The sequence below is a fragment of the Westerdykella ornata genome, assembly GCF_010094085.1.
Source record: "Westerdykella ornata strain CBS 379.55 unplaced genomic scaffold EI97scaffold_3, whole genome shotgun sequence".
Lineage (NCBI taxonomy): Eukaryota > Fungi > Ascomycota > Dothideomycetes > Pleosporales > Sporormiaceae > Westerdykella > Westerdykella ornata.
Genome location: NW_022986853.1, coordinates 282,771 through 305,194, shown reverse-complemented (window position 1 = coordinate 305,194; position 22,424 = coordinate 282,771). Strand labels below are relative to the sequence as shown.

At 52.5% G+C, this 22,424-nt stretch overlaps 9 protein-coding genes across 9 annotated transcripts; 4 read left to right on the top strand and 5 right to left on the bottom strand.

Moving 5' to 3' along the window:
• Nucleotides 1-169: 169 nt before the first annotated feature.
• Nucleotides 170-6,386, bottom strand: EI97DRAFT_464568 (uncharacterized protein; the record flags this gene model as incomplete). Its single annotated transcript, XM_033801424.1, has 2 exons — nucleotides 2,065-6,386; nucleotides 170-2,016 (listed from the first exon to the last, which is right to left on the bottom strand). The coding sequence occupies exons 1-2, from the start codon at nucleotides 6,155-6,157 to the stop codon at nucleotides 170-172; spliced, it is 5,940 nt and encodes a 1,979-aa protein (XP_033656806.1). The 5' UTR covers nucleotides 6,158-6,386.
• Nucleotides 6,387-6,532: 146 nt separating this feature from the next.
• EI97DRAFT_430361 (dihydrolipoamide acetyltransferase) lies at nucleotides 6,533-8,597 on the top strand. Its single transcript, XM_033797670.1, has 4 exons — nucleotides 6,533-6,816; nucleotides 6,882-6,931; nucleotides 7,002-7,225; nucleotides 7,296-8,597. The coding sequence occupies exons 1-4, from the start codon at nucleotides 6,707-6,709 to the stop codon at nucleotides 8,415-8,417; spliced, it is 1,506 nt and encodes a 501-aa protein (XP_033656805.1). The 5' UTR covers nucleotides 6,533-6,706; the 3' UTR covers nucleotides 8,418-8,597.
• A 453-nt stretch (nucleotides 8,598-9,050) lies between these two features.
• Nucleotides 9,051-11,830, top strand: EI97DRAFT_171211 (FAD-binding domain-containing protein). The gene is made up of 6 exons (XM_033793415.1): nucleotides 9,051-9,708; nucleotides 9,758-9,943; nucleotides 9,995-10,301; nucleotides 10,370-10,454; nucleotides 10,506-10,698; nucleotides 10,757-11,830. The coding sequence occupies exons 1-6, from the start codon at nucleotides 9,284-9,286 to the stop codon at nucleotides 11,595-11,597; spliced, it is 2,037 nt and encodes a 678-aa protein (XP_033656804.1). The 5' UTR covers nucleotides 9,051-9,283; the 3' UTR covers nucleotides 11,598-11,830.
• A 1,294-nt stretch (nucleotides 11,831-13,124) lies between these two features.
• On the bottom strand, nucleotides 13,125-14,180 carry EI97DRAFT_430359 (uncharacterized protein). The gene has a single exon (XM_033797669.1). It carries the CDS (start codon nucleotides 13,706-13,708, stop codon nucleotides 13,211-13,213), a length of 498 nt encoding a protein of 165 aa, XP_033656803.1. The 5' UTR covers nucleotides 13,709-14,180; the 3' UTR covers nucleotides 13,125-13,210.
• Nucleotides 14,181-14,480: 300 nt separating this feature from the next.
• Nucleotides 14,481-17,591, top strand: EI97DRAFT_430358 (squalene/oxidosqualene cyclase). Its single transcript, XM_033797668.1, has 5 exons — nucleotides 14,481-14,664; nucleotides 14,731-14,837; nucleotides 14,885-15,089; nucleotides 15,148-16,857; nucleotides 16,921-17,591. Exons 3-5 carry the CDS (start codon nucleotides 14,892-14,894, stop codon nucleotides 17,209-17,211), a joined length of 2,199 nt encoding a protein of 732 aa, XP_033656802.1. The 5' UTR covers nucleotides 14,481-14,664; nucleotides 14,731-14,837; nucleotides 14,885-14,891; the 3' UTR covers nucleotides 17,212-17,591.
• Nucleotides 17,592-18,350: 759 nt separating this feature from the next.
• Nucleotides 18,351-19,742, top strand: EI97DRAFT_370761 (Arabinanase/levansucrase/invertase; the record flags this gene model as incomplete). The annotated part of the gene is made up of 1 exon (XM_033795248.1): nucleotides 18,351-19,742. The coding sequence occupies one exon, from the start codon at nucleotides 18,351-18,353 to the stop codon at nucleotides 19,740-19,742; it is 1,392 nt and encodes a 463-aa protein (XP_033656801.1).
• A 222-nt stretch (nucleotides 19,743-19,964) lies between these two features.
• EI97DRAFT_481531 (uncharacterized protein) lies at nucleotides 19,965-21,038 on the bottom strand (the record flags this gene model as incomplete). Its single annotated transcript, XM_033802045.1, has 2 exons — nucleotides 19,965-20,889; nucleotides 20,940-21,038. Coding segments are annotated over 2 exons (528 nt in total), but the record flags the coding sequence as incomplete, so codon positions are not given.
• Nucleotides 21,039-21,069: 31 nt separating this feature from the next.
• EI97DRAFT_171035 (uncharacterized protein) lies at nucleotides 21,070-21,830 on the bottom strand. The gene has a single exon (XM_033793413.1). The coding sequence runs from the start codon at nucleotides 21,636-21,638 to the stop codon at nucleotides 21,144-21,146; it is 495 nt and encodes a 164-aa protein (XP_033656799.1). The 5' UTR covers nucleotides 21,639-21,830; the 3' UTR covers nucleotides 21,070-21,143.
• On the bottom strand, nucleotides 21,727-22,396 carry EI97DRAFT_171038 (uncharacterized protein). Its single transcript, XM_033793414.1, has one exon. The coding sequence runs from the start codon at nucleotides 22,235-22,237 to the stop codon at nucleotides 21,815-21,817; it is 423 nt and encodes a 140-aa protein (XP_033656798.1). The 5' UTR covers nucleotides 22,238-22,396; the 3' UTR covers nucleotides 21,727-21,814.
• Between the last annotated feature and the right edge of the window lie 28 nt (nucleotides 22,397-22,424).

The following is a 22,424-nucleotide window of genomic DNA, read 5'->3' as shown; positions in this document are numbered from 1 at the left end:
TACTGTGGTAAGGCTATAACACAAATCTATATGCCTACTAAATCTCCCTTTTTGCCTCATTCGCACAGCCAAAACCATTCGAGGCTGCGCGCACCAGAACAACATTTGAGAAAAACAATACACGGCACCAAAATACAAATAACCACTCCCTCTCTTTCCTAACTCCTCCCTACCTCTGCCCTCTACTCCCCCTCCTCCCAACGAGCGGACTCCCCCCAACCGTACTCACGCTCCCCCTCTCCCCCCTCGCACCACCACCGCCACTACCACCAATCCACCTCACCCCTCCCAACTCCACCCCCAACCTAGTCTCAAAGATCCTCCCCACAAGCCCCTGCACACACCTCTGCACCTCCCCCACCATCTCCGTCCCCAGCAACCCCACCACCAACGGCGCAAAAACACCAACGTGCTTCTCAAACTCGCCCTTGGGGAACCCCAGATACCCCTCCAAGACCGTCACCACGACGGGCCTCCACGTGACGATGTTCCGCTGCTGCGTCTCCTCGTCCAGCTCGACATAGCTCAGGATGATGTCCTCGCACAGCGGAATCAGCGCCTTCTCCGTCTCCGCCCGGCTAGCCGCCCGATCCGTGCTCCGGTCGTGATACATCCGGAACAGGATACTCACATACACGCTCGCGCTGCCGCTTTCCTGCTTGAGCAGATTGGGCGGCTGCTTCATGAATCCTTCCCGGAAGAGCCTCGTCCGCAATTCGCGATCCGCGTTGAAGCGTTTGGCGAAGTGGTAGCTCTTCTTCAGGACGGCCATGAGGCGCAGCAGTTCGCCCGACGGGATCTTCTCGTACACGGCGTCGTTGGTGAAGAGTTCTTGGACGGTTTCGATCATGAGGAGTTGGAGGACGCATTTGGTGATGATTTGGTTGAAGAAGCGGCGGCGGGCGGCAGTGACGACGACGGGCGGTTGCTGGAGGTCCGAGGATTCGGGGCGGTAGTCTTCGAGGTCTTGAGTCTGACGCTTGGGGAGCGGCGAGGGCATGCGTTGATCTACGGCGGTGGTGCTGGAGGCTTCCGAGGTGACGACCGAGGCGCGGCGACCGGTCGAGAGTCCGTTGATGCCGAGAGCGTTGTCCGCGGAAGGTTCCTCTGCGGGTGTTTGCAGATTGAGCTCCCCAGGAGCGGTTTCCGCTGTCGGAGTCTTGACGCTTGATGCGCTGCTGGCACCGTTGGGCGTGTACGAGGGACCGCCCGTGGCCGCAGAGAAGAGCGCTGTAGCCTCTGTCCTTTGGAACAGCTCCACAAATGCCTTGACGATCTGACTCCAATGCTGCGGCTTGAACTTCTGTACGTTCTGCAGAATCAACTGCTGGAGACAGTTACTGCCAATGCGCGCCAGCGTATCACTCTCTTGACAGATACAGAGGGCTAGGAGGTCCAGGAAGCGATCCAGCATGTATTCCAGCGAGTCAAAGAAGTGCGTGAAGAGTTTGATCATGTAACGCAGGGCTTGGATCATGGTGGTAGAAAGCCATACCGAGAGTTCCTCGTGGTTGATAACCTTGGTCATCTCTGATTTCGACTTCAGCACCATGAAAATGGGATAGAGAAGCTGTCGCCAGAGGGTGTCCCAGAAATCCTGCGGGAAATCGCCGCCGTAGGTGATGAGCGTGTCAAACAGATAGCTAAGAGCTCGTGAGCGAACCTCGAGATCTTCACCGGTCATGAGAACATCATGGAAGGCGAAAAGGACCGGAAACCAGAACTGCTCTTCCTGGGTTTGTCGAGTGGGCTGTTTGGGAATTGATGACCCTTTTTCGGATTCTTTTACAAACCCAGCTCTTGCTGATAATGGGCATTCCGGTGTCCGAAGCATCTTCGGAACAGTGGATTTTAGCAGCTCGATGGCTTGCAATGATTTCTTCTGGTATTTGTAGTTTTTCGAGAACTCCGTCAGGCATACGATGAGGTCTGCAAATGCACCCTGAGAGATGACCACTCCGAAACGAGTGTTGTATACCTGAGTGACGTTCTCGAAAGCGAGATTGACGATGCCCTCTGCCGACTGTTAGTGCAAATTAATAGTATTGGACATGGTCGACTTACCATATGGCTCTCTAGCAGCCACCGTGAATACCCCAAACATGGTCTTCCAGCCCGAGCGAATGTTCTCGCCTCGAGCCTGGATCATCTGAATCAGGCAGCGTAGTACCATGTCCTTTACAGAAACGACGTTTGTGTTGCTCATGATATGCTCGAACGGTTTCAGAAAGTCCTTCTGGAACTTGAAACCGGGCAATTCCTCGATTTCCATGAACTTCATGGAAAGCTGTCTTAGAGAATTGAGAGCGAAGTAGACAACATTCGTGTTCGTATGGCAACCGACTTCGTTGAAGTGAGCCCCAAGTATCTGCCAGATGTTCGTCCATTCGAAACGGACACGGGTCATGTTGTATCCGCTGATCTCGACCAGCTTCTGCAGACTATATGTCCGCGGGGATTCACTCTGTCCGGATGACTGAATCTCTTGCCAGCTGACCTGAGTAAGAGCTTTGACAAAATCGACAATGGCTTCGCCTGACAGGTTAGCCGTATTAGTAAAGATCCGGTCTACCCCTCGGATCATGTCCGTGGAACGGCTCTCCTCAGCCACGTCTGCCTGGAAGTGAATGCTAGCTTGTGACATTTGACGTCGCCGTGCAGGCGGCACGTTCAGTGAGCTTCGACTAGACGGCGTACGTTGTGGTTGTATCTGGGCCTTGAGCACGTCTGGAACGGCGCGCTCGTCCACCCCCGTGGATATCAGCTGGAAGCGATCGAGCTGAGACACACAGGTCAATATATCTCGCCACGACTCCCGTAATAAGTTGCCTTCCGTATGGGCAACCTCAATGAGAACTTTCAAGGCTTCAACGTTCTTGACCTTCATCTCACTCAAGTTGTAGAGATTGGTGAATCTTGCAAGAAAGGAGACAAACGCCTGTCGAGGGTTTTCGAGATCAAATATGCACGAAATACGTATCGCTAGCCTGACGCCTTCGATACATAATCTGACGATCTCGATATTATGATCTTGGGCTTGTCCAGAGAGAGCAGTGAGGAAAGGCATCCAAGTGACGTCGAACATGGGGCCGGCATGCTTAGAGGACGACGCAGGTATAAATTTCGATATCGGCATTTTCGTGGCGGTCCGTCGTTGAGCCCGAAGAAGCTGCTTGTATAGTTGCTCAGTCTTGTTGGCCATCTGCTCAGACGCTTGAACATAAGCCTCTCGTCGCGGATCACGCCCGCCACCAGTGAGGGCTTGACCGATGTTTGCCGCGAGACCGCCAGAAGATTGAGATGTTTGGCCCAGATTTCCGGCGGCTTCTTGCTCCGTGTTTAAAACAATCTCGTTATGCGCGATCTCCTCAAATATACCACGAAGGTAATCGTCCGGGAGGTCGGCACTGTCGTTGATACCCCTATTATTCTTGATGAAGTCCTCTGGGGTCATACGGGCTCCCTTGAGCTTCTTGCTATGCTGATCAACATTCAACATGATAACAGAGTATGCAAGCACATATGCTGTATCGGCATTTGCAAAAGCATTCGGGTTACCCGTGATGTATCTTTCAGCAAACTTGAGCATGAAGCGATCAATTTTCTGAGCTTCACCAGGCAAACGGAAGCTTTGCAGGAATCGGCGCAGAGCGTCGACGAAGCGTGTCTTTGTGAAATCCATGAGATCGACAAACGCATGCATGATGGCGATGTTCTCCTGGTCGCCCTCGCCCAGGAACTCTCCGAGCGTCTTCTTGTCTATAGTATCGTTTTCGATTAGGAAGCGTGCAATATCTGCGGGCGAATCCGAAGCGATGAAGCCCTCACTGATGAGAGTCTTCAGACCACGCTTCGGCTTAAAGTTGAATTGGCGGATGGCGTTTGTAAGCGCCGTCTTCCTTTGTTTCGCCTTTTCGAGCTCATTCGGATCATCCTCCACGAGCGGCGTCGCACTGCCTGACTCTACCCCAACGTTGGGGGACTCAGCATGTGCGCGAGTGTCCAGGGAAGCGCGGTCGTCAAAAGATGCTCTGGAATCCAACCTTGAGTCCCTCGCGTTCTCCGCGGCAGGCTGTTCGGACCAGTTTACAAGTGACCGCAATATCTCTACCAAAGCGGTCAGGGACTCTTGCTTGAGCGCGTACTCCGGTGGGAAAGCGTGTTCTTGTTCGTGTGGTACGGTCATTGAGGCGGTTGACAGTGATGGAGGTAATGTAGCACGGGTTTGCCAATCGTGGCCAGGCTGCTTTGACCGGTAGTCCTGGTACGCTTGTTGCTGCGCTACAGTTACCGATACAGGAGTGCTTGAGAGTCGCGACAAATGTTCGACGACGCGTTGATACATGTTGTCCAAAGCGGTCCTGTCACAGTCGTAATTAAGGTACATTTCAACAAGCGCTCGCGGATCGGCGGCCAGTCTTCCAAATATGGTCAGGATGTACTGCTTCTGGAAAACGGCAGCATTCCTTTTGTCCAGGATTGCCAGATAAATCTCCTTCAGGAATACCTCGACTTCTTTCTTCAACATCACCCGGAGATATTTCAGCACGTGCCAGAAGATCTCACAACTGACTTCAAACACCTTGTTGACGGAACTTGCGCCGTTGCGGCTCAAACTCAGGCACAGATACTGCTTGATGGCTTGGATGAAGGAAGTGGGCTCGTCGCTGCTGCTGCCTCTTATCGTGGCGTAGGGCGACACGAAGACGGCAATGTTGTTGTGCAGAACGGTATGAATGATGTGCAACGACAGAAGTTTTGACCGCATTCCTTGGGATCTCACGTCGAGGGCGTGATCTACTGGAAGTGTTTTTGTGCTCAGTCTGCACATTGCTCGGAAGACAAGATACGCGTCCTTGACGAAGATCTCATCCTCTTCGTCCTCATCTGCGCTACCAGTCTCGTGTGCCGGATGGGGCGAGGTATCTTGTCCAGACACTTGCCGCGTTCCCGGCTTCGACTTTATTCGCGTAACCAACGTGGGTGCGTTGTCGTGTATCCGGTCGTCGTTGAAGCTCATGTTGTTTTCGAAGCTCTGCAGTGTGATCTTTGGACCAATATGCTTGTCGACAGGCTTGTCGCTGGGCTCGTTGCCTTCACCATTCGCCTCATCGTCCTCGCCACCGTTGACCTCAGGATCGCCAATCCCTCCTGTGCTGCCCTCCAGCTCGTCTTCTATATGCTCGTTCTCGTCTGAACCCTCCTTCTCATTTAGAGACACTCGCGAAAGGTTCACCCTGGCCTCCTTGGCCGCAAGTCTGATCTTAACCCTCTCGAATACGGTACCCACCATCTGGGTCAGTGCACCTTGCGCTACTTGTTGATTGGCACTAGATTTTGAAAGGAGGAAGATGTTGTAGGTCAGACGCACGGCTTTCAACAAGCCAGCACCGTGAACTACAATCTTGTCGTTCAGGATAGCAGACAGCAGAGACTTTACGATCTGGAGTTGAACGTCCGGGTGGGTTGCTTCCCCCTGGAAGCAGTCGCATATTGTGTCAATTGCTCGCTCGATCAGGGGCGTGGCCTCGGGGTTGTCGGGGTGCGAATCCGCAGGGACCGAGAAGTAGGAGTAGCTGATGAGCTTTCCAATGCAGTCCAGCGCTGTGATAGAGACAGACACAGTGTGAGCCTCTGAGGCAAGGTGAAGTGGTTCGAACAGAACCTCCGGGTTTATGCGCGCCGGATCCCCTTCCTTCTTGATGGCGGCCAGTGCATTCGCGGTTGCGTCCCCAAGCTTTTTCGTCTTCTTTGCATCCTTGGAGGCGGCTATCGTCTCGAGGGCGTTCACTACAAAAACCAGCGAACTCCTCGTCGAAGGTCTGGTAGCTGTGGTTGCTGCGGTCGACTGGGAGTCGGATCTCGGTCGTTGCTTGGTATGGTGCTCGAAGAACTCGGTTGTTCTTGGGGTTCCCGGGCCACTCGGTATCTCCAGTGTGGGTGGAGACGCAACCGGCATTGGTGCATCTGCTGTGTCCTGTTGGGGAGCGTTCTCCTCAGTACTCTCTGCTGGGGCATCTGGGGCGGGCTCTAGAGCGGGCTCTGGAGCATTGTCCCTCTGTTTTTCCTCCACATTTTGGGTAGATTGGTTCCCTTCTTCCGGTGTGTCATTCGGTCCCGTCTCCACAGGCGCGGGCTGCGTCTCGGTGTCGGCCATGGTGTGTGCAGCTATTCACAGCGGCCGCGCGGTCGTCTCTCGGCGGACGCTCCTCCTTTCATACGCGGGTGGGGTGCGATCTGGCAAGCATGGCGGAATTCAGCAACAGGATACGGTGGCAGCGGTGACGGAGGCAGGTGTAACTGGAGCAGGCCGTTCGCCAAACCGGTGTTCTGGAGAGAAATTGGTGTTACGAAGGTTACCAGAATGTCAGAGTGATAAAAGTGTCCTCGGCGCATGAGCCTCTCGGACCGCCGATGTCTCCCTGAGGACGTGGGAAGGTGTGGCTGGTGCGTTCGGACGCAATAAATCGTGGCGGTGCATGCCAAGGGCGCCGTGCGACACTTTTCCTTTTGTTTGGGCTTGTCGGTCTTTTGCGATCAAGGCTCTCTCCCCGCTGTTCATCTGAATCTCCGTCTCCGGCCGTCTGAGAGCAAATTAGGGCTCAAATACAGCTTGCTCTCTCCCCGCTGCCCCAATCCCGCGACCCAGCTCGTCAACTTAGGGCAAGGAACGAATTTGTAGCTCCCGCATCGGATCCCCGACACGATGCCGGCCTCGATTACGATGCTCGCCAGGACCGGTGCTCAATTGAGCGCAAGAGGTTCCATTGCTCTGAGAGGCAGTTTGTATGCGTCTAGGTGCTCAGAGTTCACAGCGTATGCTGCCCTGTTTGCGTTTTACCATCTTCTATGACAGCTTTGCTGACGACTGGGACAATTAGACGGCAGGCGCCCGCGCTCTCCGCTCTCGCAAGATACTATGCGTCCAAATGTAAGGCCCTGCCTTTCATCACTTTATGAGACGTCTGTAGAGACATTGAGCTGACCGAGGCCATCTCCAGCTTTCCCTCCCCACACCATCGTCAGCATGCCTGCGCTCTCCCCTACGATGACGGCTGGAAATATCGGTGCATGGCAGAAGAAGGTCGGCGACTCCATCGCACCCGGCGATGTTCTCGTCGAAATCGAGACCGATAAGGCCCAGATGGACTTCGAGTTCCAGGAGGAGGGCGTCATTGCGAAGATCTTGAAGGAGTCTGGAGAGAAGGATGTCGCAGTTGGCAGTGTAAGACTTCTCTCCACACAAGCTCAATGCCTTTGTGCACCTCTGGACGCTGTTACTGACGTAGTCCTAGCCCATTGCCGTTCTTGTCGAGGAAGGCGAAGACGTCTCTGCTTTTGAGTCTTTCACGGCTGCTGACGCAGGCGGCGATAAGTCCCCTGCCCCGACGCCAAAGGAGGGTGAAGCATCTGAGGCCAGCGAGCCGCCGCAGTCTGGATCACCGAGCGCTCCTCCGGCAAAGGAAGAGCCTGCTCCTCAAGCTGTGGAGTCAGAGTCAACTGGTGCCCGTCTGGAGACCTCCCTCGACCGTCAGCCCGCTGTCTCGCCCGCCGTCAAGAAGCTCGCGTTGGAGAAGGGTGTGCCTCTCTCAGCAATCAAGGGATCTGGACCTGGTGGAAAGATCACTACAGGCGACATTGAGAAGTACAAGCCTGCCGGCGCTGCTCCTGCTGCGGCGGCATCGGCCGCCGGAGCAGCTGCATACGAAGACGTGTCTGCATCCAGTATGCGCAAGGTCATTGCCAGCCGCCTCAGTCAAAGCTGGCAAGAGAATCCCCACTACTTCGTCGCTTCTAGCATATCCGTTTCTAAGCTGCTCAAGCTCCGCGAGGCACTGAATGCATCCGGAGAGGGCAAGTACAAGCTCTCAGTCAACGATCTGCTGGTCAAAGCAATCGCAGTCGCAGCCCGCAAGGTCCCGGCTGCCAACTCCTCGTGGCGCGTTGAGGGCAACGAGATCACCATCCGTCAACACAACACCGTCGATGTCTCCGTCGCCGTCGCCACTCCTGTCGGTTTGATGACCCCCATCATTAAGAATGTCGGTGCTTTGGGTCTCCAGAGCATCTCGTCTCAGATCAAAGATCTTGGCAAGCGTGCACGAGACGGCAAGTTGAAGCCTGAGGAGTACCAGGGTGGAACCATCACCATCTCCAACATGGGGATGAATCCCGCTGTGGAGCGCTTCACTGCCGTCATCAACCCACCACAGGCTACCATCGTCGCCATTGGCGCAACGAAGAAGGTTGCTGTTCCAGGAGAGCCCAATGAGGACGGTACTCCCAGTGTGGAGTGGGATGATCAGATGGTCATTACCAGCAGCTTTGACCACAAGGTGGTTGATGGCGCAGTGGGTGGAGAGTTCATGAGAGAATTGAAGAAGGTGATTGAGAACCCGCTGGAGTTGCTGCTCTAGGGTGTCGTTTCTGGCGCGGCGTTTCATTGCGGGTTTGTATTTCTTTCCTCACTCTGGGTTCTTTCAAGCGATCTTGATCCCTGCATTGCACCTGTAACAAAACGCCGGATTACCGAATTTAGTAGGGCCTGTAATTCCCAATCATTATAGAAGCTTCTTACGTCTTGTTGATGTTCAATTACCCCCCGACTGTTATTCCAGCATATTTCCCATCGCTTAAGAGAGATGTCGGTGAGGGTATTTCCATTACTCTCCCACTGGCAAGCGATACAAGGACTTGCTGACAATGACCTTCACCGCAACTGTGTGGAGTTCTCGTCTCATCTGCCGAGACCCCTTGGGTTCCATCATTCAATTTACCTCACAGAAGTAATAGGATCGAGCCACCCACCAGGGTAATCATGAACACGACGTTGCCCCGCAGGTGTGGGTGCTTCGGGATTTACTCTCACGAATACGGACACGCCAATGGGGTGCATATCACCTTCCCCAAAAGAAGCAGCCGTGATTGCGTACGCCTCTCAGCGACATGATATTGTCTGTATCGAGGAGTCTTACTTGCGCCCTAGGTCTTCCCCCAGCCTTCAACTTCCTCGCCATAACTATGACACAGCGCGTTTATTTGGACCCCATAATCCACTCATAGGCTTTATGCCGTCGCTATATTTTCTTGTCCTCTGGCTGCCATCTATCCAGAATAGGACATATGCTATGCAAATCTGCACATTGCAAGGATGACTACATCTCCGCCAGGGAACCCACATCCTCCTCACGCAGCAACATGCAGGAGCGCAAATTAAATTACCCGGAATCTGGTAACATAGGGAAGAAGCGCATGTCCGAGGCATCCCACATGGGATTGGAATATGGATGTGCATTGTGGGGTAACAGGAATCGAAAGGATGGGGATGTACTTAAGCTCACTATCCAGACTTCCACGTATAGGTAACTATTCCGCCACAATGTTATCATCACTTCCTTTATATCTCGCCTTCCTTACCTCCGCCTTAGCCGTCAACTTCGAATGGGAAACCACCCAACTCACCCCTGAGGAAGTGAACGACTACTACCATTTTCGGTTCGAGGAACAACAGGATTGGCCACGGCGTAGGGAGTGCAAAGCCATCCCAGACGAGAAAGATAAGCTAGGGATTTGGGCCGACTTTGAGGAATGGTTGGAAGGCGCTCTTCTAAAGCCAGCGCCATTGGCTTCGGTGTGTTATTATGGGTTGCAGTATGATGCCGCACAGTGTGAGCAGCTTCGACGGTCGTGGACTTCGATGAACCTCCAGTAAGAGAGATAGTTTGGTTTTAAGAGGCAAGAGTTAACCGGGCTGCAGCTCGAATCATCCCAGCTCCGTCATGTCCCAGTGGTCTTCTGGCAGCTCATGCGTGCCGACAACTGAGCCGAACTCGACATGTACTCTAGGCGGATATCCGGTGTTTGTGGTCAATGCTACGACAGTGCGACACATTCAACTAGCCGTCAATTTTGCACGGCAGATGAATTTCAGACTGGTTATCAAGTGAGTAAACTATGTGAGGTACAAGCAGTAGAGCCAACCAGCGTGCGATAGAAATTCCGGGCATGATTTCAACGGCAAATCCATCGGCGGCAACGCTCTCAGTATATGGGTGCATAATCTCAAGGGATACAAGTTTTATGAGAATTATACAACGCCCAGCTATTCGGGGCCCGCAGTAGCGTACGCTGGAGGTTTTCAGTCACTGGAGGTTCCTGCGGTGAGTGAGCGGCACAATGTCACTATTATTACTGCGGGCGGTCCAACCGTTGGGATTGCTGGAGGGTTTCTCCAAGGTGGAGGCCATTCTAGCTTTACAAGCTACTATGGCTTGGCTGCCGATCATGTGTTGAGTATTCAGGTACGTTCGACACGTGTAGATCTTTTTCGTGCAGGAGAAATGTCGGTTCCATACTCTGATACTCCTAGGCTGTCGTGGCCAGCGGACACTTCGTCACTTGCAGTGAAACCGAGAATCCGAACCTCTTCTGGGCCTTCAGAGGCGGTGGCGGCGGTATGTCATAACTGGATTGTCAGACATTGTAAAGCAAACTGATTTTAACAGGCACCTTCGGCGTCATCACGTCAGTGGTTGTAAAAGCGTTTCCTCGCACACCCATCACTTCCGGGAGCATTACCTTCTCCACTGTGCCGCCCCCCGGCTCCAACCAGACCGCAATCTCTCTTGAGACGTTCTGGATGGGGATGAGAGCACATTGGGCATTTGTCCACAAAATCGTTGATGCCGGTGGCTTGGGGTAAGATATCCCTCACACAGCTTGTCAGACGAGCATAATTACTCACGCTCTTTCAAAGCTACAACTTCATCCGCCACACCCGCAACGGAAACACCACGGGCCTCACTTACACAACCTCCATTTCCCTCCCAAACAGTTCCCCAGCCGAATACCGCGCCCTGGTCCGCCCACACCTAGAAGAACTCAACGCCCTGGGCATCTCCATCCCTATCCCCTCTGCCCTCGCCGTAAAACGCTCCTACACGTACCACCCATCCGCAGACTCCTCGCTCGGAGCTCCCCCAACCCATCTGGCCCCTCGCGCCCTAGGCGACGTAACCGGCCACACACACATCGCCTCTCGCCTCTTCTCCCGCTCCAACTTTGCCCCCGGCGCCAACCTGGAAGCTTTACATCAAGCCATTCGAAACATGGTCGACGCCGACAAAGGCGGCTACACGTTCCACGGGATGAACTACGGGCCCTCACTGCCCGTTTCCGGCAACCCAAACAATGCCGTTAATCCCGCGTTCCGCACCGCGCTCATGCATGCGCAGGCGTACGAGGAGAACGCTTGGTGGGACACTACTGCTCCGGTGCGTAGTCGCGAGGAGTTGAAAAAGAGGCACGATAGACTGCAGTTCTACATGGATACGTATTGGAAGGCGATTACCCCGGGTGGCGGCAGTTATATGAATGAGGGAGATATGCAGGAGCCGGATTGGCAGCAGGCGTTTTATGGGAGCAATTATGCGCGGTTGAAGCAGATTAAGAGGAAGTGGGATAGGCATGGCTTGTTTTGGGTTATTGGGGGTGTGGGGAGTGAGGAGTGGGAGATTAGGGAGTCGAAGGGAGGGAAGAGGAGGGAGGGATTGGTTACGCAGGATGGGGTGTTGTGTCCGGTTGAGAGAGGGTCGTGAGTGCGGATATGAGAAGACACTTGACGCATCTGACGTCACAGGTTTTAGTGGACCCAATCCCTGACGCTGTAAAGTCCAGTCCATCAGGATATTGGGAGGGTGGTTTTCCCGCATTAGACTGGAATTCAGATAATATATCACGTCAGCATGGGAATTAGAGGCGAGATACAAACACGGCTTGCATCTCAATAATCGAACATGCCTCACTCCCACCTAATCTGGACTGCCCGTCCTGAATATCCACATAACCTCACCGATCGTAAGCTTCACGCTCATCCACTTTATCGACCATGGCCGAGAAAGGCGACCGCGCCCACGAGAAGCACTGCACAATCATCTCCCCCACATTACCCCTACAACTCAAAACCCTCCAACTCGAGGAGATCCCTCAACAGCTCGCCCGTCAGGCCGAAAACAATCCATCCGAAGCGCCGGGCTCCACGATACTCGACTGCTCAACTTCAGCTTAACCTGCGTGTGTGAGCATTTGAGGAAACAGCTCGTCGAGGATGGAAAGGTGAATGTTTCTTGCAACTTGGGTAAGACAGAGCTCGTTGATGATTATGACGGAAAGCTGGTCATGTCCATATTCAACGATATGGGCGGATATGGAGAAGCGGGAGAAGCGTTGGCGGCGGGGACGTACATGGTGGTTTTGAAGAGGATCGATACCGTGAGGTTGAGCTGCGTGCCTGTGAGTTTCTCGAGCGTGGAGAAGAAGATTATTGGGGAGTATGTGGTGCGGTATCGGTCTGCTCGTGGAACTGGTGAGATGGGTTTGAAAGAGTAGGTGGTTGAGACGGCCTCGTGTGTCTGAATGGACGGCCATTCGGTTGAAGATTGGATAATAATGCACTGCAAGTACAACCTAGAGCCATATCTGCGTACGTGAGGCTTGGGCGTTTCCGAGCAGAATCCTCCTGCGTCCCTGGCTTTCGGTTAACGCAAGACGTTCCGGTTCCCGTTGATCGGTGAAGATATGATAAATCTTTTTGCAAAGGGACCAGCAGATCTAATCAACTGCTTATCGGAATTAGGTAGATATTTGCTGAGTTGGAGGCGGCAGAAACGCATCATCAATGTTGTCGCGACGATGAGAAGGATGATTCCAGTATCGAGAGGACCTTCGAAGGGGTTGCCGGATCCTTCAGATAGCCATCTTTAAGCGTGTCCCATCTATAACATGATGGTTTCGGACCCATCCAGATCCTGTTTCCTATAAGTGAATTGGTATTGAGGACGCAACTGAAGTGGACCTTGAGCTCTACAAAGCGCGCGAAGAGTTAGTCGCACTGAATGAATGTACAAAAAGAATAGTCGTAGTACTGTGGTACTGTGTAGACCTCGGGGTTGCTTGGTGATTGGCTGTACTTTTTGTTTTATCTGCGGCTAAATTCTCCACCACGACCCAGTGTGGCTTTCAGTCCAACTTCTGTATGGTTGACTCCCGCGAGCCACCAGTCGAATCAGGTTAGCAATACGAGGCATTTCATCTCGTCTGCGGCATGGAGATATCCCCAAAGCAAGGCAGGATGTCCATTGAAAATATACACAAGCGGAGAGTGAGCTGTTCGAATCGTTTCGTGTCCTTATAATAACTTCCGCGCGGTCCCTTATTCGGCTCGCGATCGCAAAGGCAAAGCTACCAGAGTCTGCCCGACATCTTCATAACCGTAAAGCGAACGCGACCCTGGGACTCGCCAAACGCGTCGACCTCGCCCCTTAACGCGACCATGGCGACCACCACATCCAAATCCAACACCGCCTTCTCCACCGTCCTCAACCTCCTCCTCGTCCTCGCCCAGATTGGCATCCTCGTCGTCCTCGCCCTCATGCTCAAGGAAATCCACCTCATCTTCAAAGAACTCCAAAAGGTCATCTCGGGGGATAACTACATCCGGATTCAATCCTTGGATCGCGAGGGAACTCGTGCGACGGCGCCGTGGTATGTGCAGGTTGTGGAGCCGTAGAGTAGAGAAGAGAGCGGGTGGGTGGAGGGAGGGGAGTGAGGGGAGTGAAGGAAGAGTCTGGTTTGGGATATATGGCGATCGGGAAGGGGGAACGCGGGGAGGACACTCTAAGCGCGATGGCTTTGATGAGGATATGGGCATATACTCTGTTTTGAGGGATGGTGGTGGGAAAAAAGATCGAAGTATCTGACGACGGAGACCGGAAGCGTAAGGGTACCCTAGCGCGCGACAGTCGGCAAGCAGGAAATCCTACAAGAATATGGGTGTGTACCTACGGCCGGAGAACGGGATCTAACTGCCATTGGAGGTCGCAGCGGTATGAAGGGAAACCTGAGATAACAAATGTTGGCTGCCCGTAAACGTCTCAGCCAACATCTCAGCTCCTGTTACCTGTAACTAGGCACGCGATCGCTAGTGCTGTATGTGTTCTATGCGGTACCATGCTAGAGTAACTAAGGAGCATTACTACGCTTCGAGAATACTATCACTTCTAGAGATATAGAGTTACTACATACATGTTAATGTAGGGGGTGCTCTATAACACATAATTAGTAGAGGCGCTCTAGGCTCTATAGAACGTCCAGAACTAGAAAGCTAATTAGATATTTAGTAGCTCTATTGTAACATATTGCTTTTATGGTTCGATTACTGCTTAAGATATAGTTATAATAATTAGCGGTCTTTCTATACTTCTGTTCAGTTGAAAGAACGGTATAGCTCTAGAAACAGGTCTACGTGGTCGCGACATTGTTTGTTACCCTTACCCTAATTCAGAGGTGGTGACATAGGTAGGTTCGGAAATCTAGGAAACGAAGGGTTGGGTTTGGTTCTGTTCGGCCCGAGATGGATCCTTCGTGCCAAGACTGCCCCTTTCCCTATGTCCTGATGTGAGGAATTTCAATGCCAACCCAGTTGCTTATCGCGTTGATGAGATTTCTCCTGCTCACCCCTTTACAACATGTTCCGAAGTCTTTACTCTCCGTAATTGATGGCTGTATGGAAACAAATCTCGATAGAAAGCTGAGCCAGAGGATTTTCCCTTAACCGAGCTCGAGTAGGGCCGTCGATCTCCGTCTCTTCATAGCATCCCATACTCCGTACGTTGACAAAGACTCGTGCATCGTATACCTCTGACGATGGCTGACCACCATGCACTCGTGCAGACATGGACATCACGTCGACTATGCAGGGAAGCGCATAAGCAAGCAAGCCTGTTGATATAACTCCCAGCTAGGTTGGTATTTTTCACGTTTACTTGACGTCGACCAGTGTAAGCCTCCCAAGTCGCTCACCAATGCCCATACCAATGGATTCTAGTGTAAGCATGACCCAAAATGCGAACCTTCATGGTACCAATCTCGGTATCGAACATGATCGCGCGTGGGGAACTCGAACCGACCTCTCACGCTGGCGGATGCGCGATGTTGAAGGTCGTCATTCTTGGCATTACCTAGAAGACGACGAGGACGCGAAACAGTGGCCCCAGACGTATGCCGACAAGTGGTATCTCGGTTTACCAACGGTACAAACTCCAACATATAGTCAGCTCAAGTCGGTCACAAAGCTGATTGTGAATACAGGGCTTACCCGACCTTCCAAAACCGAGAAACCCTCTGGAATCGGTGCAAAATGGCCTCTCATTCCTCTCACATCTCCAACTCCCTCCCGGGAACTGGGGATGTGAATTTGGGGGCCCTCAGTTTCTCTTAGGTGGCGTAGTCATTGCGTGGTACGTCACTGGAACGCCCATTTCCCAAGCCTACCGCACCGAAATCAAGAGTTACCTCTTCTCCCGCGCAAACAGCGATGGCGGCTGGGGCCTTCACCACGAGGCCAAAAGCAGTATCCTCGGCACTGCCTTCAATTACGCGATCTTGCGCATCATTGGCGTGGATGCTGACCATCCCAATTTGATAAAGGCGCGCGGCACTCTGCACAGGCTGGGTGGTGCTACTCACGCTCCTCACTGGCCCAAGTTCTGGCTCGCTTTGATGGGGGTGGTGAAGTGGGAGGCAGTCAATCCTTGCCCGCCAGAAGCGTGGCTACTCCCCGACTGGGTCCCCTTCCATCCGTGGCGATGGTGGGTACATATCAAGTACGTGTATCTGGCCATGTCGTGGTTCTACTCGAAGAAATGGGTCATGGAGGAGACGGAGCTCACGCGAAGCTTACGGAAGGAGATGTTCGTCCAACCCTGGGAACAGATTGATTGGTGTGCGCACAGGAATTCAATCGCCGACATCGATAATCACCGCCCAAAGTCGATGTTGCTGAACACGATCAACTGGACCCTCGTCAATGTCTGGCAACCATATCTGAGGCCTAACTTCCTGAAAGAAAGAGCCGAACGCTGGGTTGCTGAATTGATCGATATGGAGAGCGAGAATACTCATTACTTGGGATTGGCCCCTGCTAATGGCGCCATGAACATGCTCATGTACTATGCGAGCAAGGGCCCAGATTCCTACGAGTTTCGTCGTGCTCAAGAGGGTCTCCATGAGTTCATGTGGGTCAACCACGAAGGCATGTTTTGCAATGGCACAAATGGCATTCAGTGTTGGGACACCGCTTTCACCGTTCAGGCAGTCGTGGAAGCTGGTCTTGCACAAGACGAAAGATGGCGGCCCATGTTAATCAAAGCTCTTCAGTTCTTGGACGGCCAACAGTTCCGAGACGAAGTACCTCGCCAATATCGAGGGTACAGGCATCGCCGAAAAGGCGGCTGGGCGTTCAGTAATAAATTCCAGGGATATCCTGTGTCGGACTGCGTGTCAGAAGCTCTGAAGGCCGTCATCATGCTTCAAAGGATTCCAGAGATGCCGCAGCTTCTCGAGGATCAACGCATTTACGATGCTGTCGACACATTATTGACATATCAAAATCCTACCGGCGGATGTGCATCTTACGAGCGGATTAGAGGTCCTCCATGGGTGGAGCTCTTCAATGCAGCCGAGGTCTTCGAGAATATCATGGTCGAACACGATTACACGGAATGCACCACTGCAGCTGTCACTGCGCTCTCGCTCTTCAGGACTCACTGGCCCTCGTACCGCGCCGCCGACGTAAGTTCCTTCATCGACCGTGCTGTCGCATGGATCAAAACACAGCAATATCCGGATGGCTCCTGGTACGGAAACTGGGGCATTTGCTTCACTTACGGCACCATGTTTGCCTTGGAAGCCCTTGCTACCATTGGTGAGATCTACAGCACTAGTGGCCCCGCGAAACGGGGCTGCGAATTTCTCCTCTCAAAGCAACGAGAGGATGGGGGATGGAGTGAGTGCTATGAGGTAAGAACGGTCGTTCGAAAATCTCTCCTCTTCCAAACCTTTTGTACTGATTCCCGAGGATAGGCATGCGAGAAACACGAATACATCGAGCACGCCTCCGGTTCGCAGGTAGTCATGACGGCATGGGCTCTAATCGGACTCATGAACGCCCAATACCCAGATATCGCCCCTTTACGACGTGGTATCAAACTCTTGATGGATCGACAACAGACTAATGGCGAGTGGAAGCAGGAGGCTGTTGAAGGGGTTTTTAATAAGAGCACGATGTGCACTTATCCGAATTATAAGTTCCATTTTACGCTAAAGGCGCTGGGGATGTTTTCGAGGAAATATCCGGATGAGACTGTCGTATAGTCGGTCAGCGAGACAGTCAGTATAATATCTCCTCGCGTTCTTCTCGAATGCTATTCAAACCAAGCGTAAAACGTGTTTCGGAAATTCGATCCGTTTCACGGGTTCGAAGCTTGTTGGAAGTGCTGGGTCGCAGTTCCTTCTCAATTTCATTCGTAAGAGGTTCGATTTCATGACCGTGAATACACATGCGGAGCTTCTATAACACGGAGAAGAAACCGGTTGTCCATTGACGGTAAGCTGAGCGACATCACCATGAGGAAAAATCGACGCATGATTTAATGGCGAACAGCGTCTATATGTGTAACACCAGTTTACGGTCAGAATTGCTCCTCTTCAAACGCCTTCACCAAAATCTGGCAACTCCAACACCCAGACGGAAGATTATGCAAATGCAATCTATTTTCTCTCCGTCCATTCTATCTGTCTATATAGGACGATGCCGAATCAGCCACATGTTGAACGTCTTCGAACTCACCAATGCTTTCTTCGGAAAGACTCGCCATTATCAATGGAGTCAGTACTTCATCAATCTACATGGAGGGCTATTGTACGTCTATTCTTCGAATGTTCATGAAATGGACAGCCTCTGGACGGGATAGTCTACGGAAAAATCTGATTGGAAGACGATGGCGGCTAATATGCGTTTTATTCGATCGAACCTGCTGAACAGACATAACCACCAAACATGGACCATGGCCACACTAGATGGGGCAGTATGTTACCTGTACCAATTTATCGTGCATGAAGAAAAGCCGCGAGATTCGCTTACACGACGTAGATTGGCGGCTCCTTAGCAAAACCGGGAACAGGTCCGGCTTCGAATCTAATGAAAACAAATTGTAGCGCGGGGGGTAAAAGAGCCAGGGACGCGACAACCAATCGCACGGAAGAGGTGAAGCAGTGATTTCCTGGCCTAACCTGGATTACTCCCACCGCATGCGAACCGGTATCCAGGTCGGTAGTATTGGTCGTATCAAGACGGAAAAACATTTCTCACCTTGGCAGAAACAGAATGACTGTGAGTTTATATGACGAAGGACAGGGAGACCATATTCAGATTTCCAGGTGTGTTACCCCCCGGATTCCTGTTGCGGTCCGTCATTACAATCGACCACGAGCTGTTCACGCAGTCGATCGAAATGGGCGCTGCTAGCCCTCTCTCAATACTGGCACGGGTGACCGTCGCTTTTCAGGTACTGCTGTTCATCAGTCCCCTCCTGAGGGGGATCAAACTCGCGAAGGCGGACAACCCATTCGTACAAACCATTTACACCGCGGATCCCGCTCCGGTCGAGTACAATGGCCGGCTGTACGTATTCACTGGCCACGACGAGGATGGGTCCAAGGATTTTGTGATGAAAGACTGGAGGGTCTTCTCAACCGTTGACATGGTCAATTGGCAAGACCATGGCTCACCCATGAGCTTGAAAACCTTCAGTTGGGCAAGCGCAAATGCGTGGGCTGGACAAGTCATCCCGCGCAACGGCAAATTCTACTATTACGCCCCGGTCCGAGCCAATAGCGGAAGGATGGCAGTCGGGGTTGCTGTGAGTGACAATATCACTGGACCGTATCGCGATGCCATAGGCAAACCGCTGGTGGAGAATAACGAATTCGATCCTACCGTCTGGATCGACGACGATGGCCAGGCCTACCTCTACTGGGGAAACCCAAACTTGTGGTACGTCAAGCTGAACCAAGACATGATCTCTTACAGCGGTGGGATGAATAAAGTGTCACTCACCACCGCTGGATTTGGTGCTCGTTCCGGCAGCGCCAACCAAGGGCGTCCTACCTCCTTCGAGGAGGGGCCGTGGATCTATAAACGGAAGGGCCTTTATTACTTGGTCTACGCAGCGAACTGCTGCTCGGAAGACATACGCTATGCGACGGGTCCCAGCATCACAGGGCCTTGGACATATCGAGGCTTGGTCATGGCCACCGAGGGCGCCAGCTTCACCAATCATCCCGGTGTTATCGACTACAAGAACAACTCGTACTTCTTCTACCACAATGGCGCCCTTCCCGGTGGAAGCGGCTACACCCGATCCGTCGCTGTCGAACGCTTCGTTTATAACGCCGATGGTACGATCCCTCAGATGAAGATGACCAAGGATGGCGCACCGCAGATCGGAACAGTGGATCCATACTTACGACAGGAAGCCGAAATGATGGCCTGGTCGTCCGGAGTCGAAACCGAGGTCTGCAGCGAGGGCGGCATGGCTGTTTCGTACATCAACAATGGCGACTACATCAAGGTCAAGGGCGTTGCATTCGGATCTGGCGCAAAGTCATTCAGCGCGCGTGTCTCGTCCGGCGCCAGTGGTGGCAAGATTGAACTTCGTTTGGGCAGCGCGACTGGCACGCTCGTCGGCACATGCACTGTGTCGAGCACTGGGGGATGGTCGACCTGGGTGACCGTAACATGCCCTGTGAGCGGCGCTTCTGCGACCCAGGACTTGTTCTTTCGCTTCACGGGCAGTGGGACCGGTTCACTCTTTAACTTCAACTGGTGGCAGTTCGGACAGTAGTTCAGTATAGAGCTGAAAATACATCTAGGTGCTTCTCCACTTCGCACTCCCGGTGAAAGCTCAGTCTAGGGGAATATCTATGTTGAGCGCAACGAACGTTAATGGCTCTGAAAGTGATGGTAATCGCGAGTATCATTGATATCTTCTACCCGTTAAATCCGATTGCTTCTTCAAGAAATGCAGAGCGCAAAGGAAACAGGGAGGCTGAAAACCAAATCAACCTGTCCTGGATTCCTTTTTCAGGAATTCCTCACACCCTGCTCGTAGCATAGCAAGCTGAGCATCATCCACGCCTAAACGTAGTTCAGCGCTGGTAAGGTTTTCTACTCTAGCGCGGATATCGCGTTCCACCGCCCTGATTGAAGGGTAACAACCGTGCCAGCATTTATGCGTCAAATCACCAAAGATGATATCTTCGGACGTTGAAGGGAATTGGTTCATCATAAGGCGTCGAACCCTGATAGGCGCGTCAATATCATGGAATGGTATGTGTCCAAATCGAATGGTGTAAATGCACGATGCCAGTGAAAACTGCTCGGTGAGTGGGCCAGCTAAGGAAAGTTCATAATCCTCTTCGAGCTTGCAGAATGGCTCGCTCGCCACCTGAAGCGGTTCGCCGGTCTTAACAGTTGCATCGAAATCTCCGATTCTAACATCGTCCTTTGCATCGAGAAATATGTTGGCCGGCCGAAGATCACCATGGGCATAGCCGAGATACTCATGCCAAGCTAGGGCACTGGTAAATCTGTTGGATCCACCGCTCTTGCGTGCCTGGACTCGGGGTTGCCTTGGGAGAATTGTTTATACGAGACTCCAGCGTCATTTCCTGACGATGCAAGAAGATGCCTTCAGGGACGCATAGTACGGCAGTGGCAATATTGGGGTGCCGATTTTTCATGAGTATTTGGTAGTTCGCCTTCTCATTTTCTAACCTGCTGATGCTTTCTGCCATTTCTTCCTCTTGTTCCGGCACAGGATCATCAAATGCTGTGGGACATTTGAAGACAACGTTCCGGCTGATGGCGAAGACTTGCCCCGCAGAACCCGAGAGGGGAAGTTCTCTGTTGTGAGCGATTGGAACGGCGTTCGTAATTGTGGGGTCATTTTGAGGTGTGTCTGACAAGCCGTGCTGAAACCTGGCTTTTTGCTCCGCAGGAAAACGTTAGCTTTGTACAATTACGTGTTATTTCGACTTACCAGCGACAAGTTTAGTGTATGCAACGGTGCCGAAAGAGATGTAGAATATCCACGATCAAGATTCTCTTCAAGTTGGATATCGATGCAAGAGGCTATAGCAATGCTATCTATCGATCCAGATACTGAGAGCTTTCAATGCACCCTTATATAATCTTTTAGTAAAAAATACATCGGCATGCAGAGAGCAAACAACACTTCGTCCATTCACAGATAGGGTTGTGTCATGAACTCTAAAATTGATGAGTCAAAGAGGCCGTGTCTCAATCTCTTTGTTCTTTTCATCGCGAGACCGTAGGGGCCACTTTGCTCATATTGGTTCATCTCTGTACCTTCACTCGTCTCGCAGTCTCCCACTTGCGGCGAGCTCTCTTGGGACGATAGAATATGCCCAAAATAGCCCCTGAACACCCAACGTACCAATATGTACCACCCCTGACTGCTGTTATGTGTGCGTATAGGTTGAGTGAAAAACGAGGTCAATGAGAGATTCTTTGAGCAACGGTGGTAGCCAAACGACGCGGCGAAACCTTCAACCCCAATCGCTCGACAGCTCCGTTGACCTGCAGTCCTGGGTAAATCTCGTGCATTCAGCACATATCTTGCGTTGGCCGTGACGAACTTCTTCATGTGCACATAGAGTTTGGCGGAGCATGCGATTTTTCCTGGGCTGTCTCGAACTTTCTGGTACGGATACCGCATCTGAACCCATCTGAAGCCATCTGAGAACAACAATGCACAAGCATACTCAGTGAACGTTCCGTCTTCTGTCACCGCTCATATCTTGCGCCAATATCGCGATTCGGCCATCTCGCGCAACAGAGGCTCCTCCTTTTCGTCGATCATTTAGGTTTAGTTTCCCAGACTCGCTCGTTGGATCACCGACCTCTCAACACACCCTGCCTCCCCCAAGCCTTCACCACCAACCGTCCCAAGAGAGCATGCCAGGCCACCATCATGGCCAGCCCGATTCCCACCCTCACCCACGGAAACCCCGCCGCGATCTGGAATCTCGACCGCGCGCGCCTCCCGCTAGTAACTTCGTACAGTTCGCCAATGCATTGGACGGCGTAGTGGATTGCGTGGGTTAAGAGTAGCACGAGAAGGGCTTGGAAGGGGACAGTAAGCAGATCTAGAAAGGGGGAGGAGGCAGTGGAAGAGGTTGTGACCTGGTAGCGACTTTGGGTTGAAGAAGAAAGAGTCGAGAGAGTTTGTGTTAGCGCCGATGAGGTTCGTGATTGGAGTTTAGCGTCCTTCGTTGAGCTTGAGCTTGGTGTTGATGTTTCGGAGTGGTGGACCATAGTTTCGGCCTTTTTTGTGATGCAAGCTGTCTATCTTCTGTAGCCTTGCGGGTTTGCAATCGATCTTGCAATCCAAGGAACGTAGACTAGTGTTTTCCGCGCAGCCAACTGGCGTCGGACTCCTTCTCGGTCCGCCCGCCGACGGCTTCCTGAAGGCCTCTAAGCGTCGTCTTGTGCCGGTCCAGAG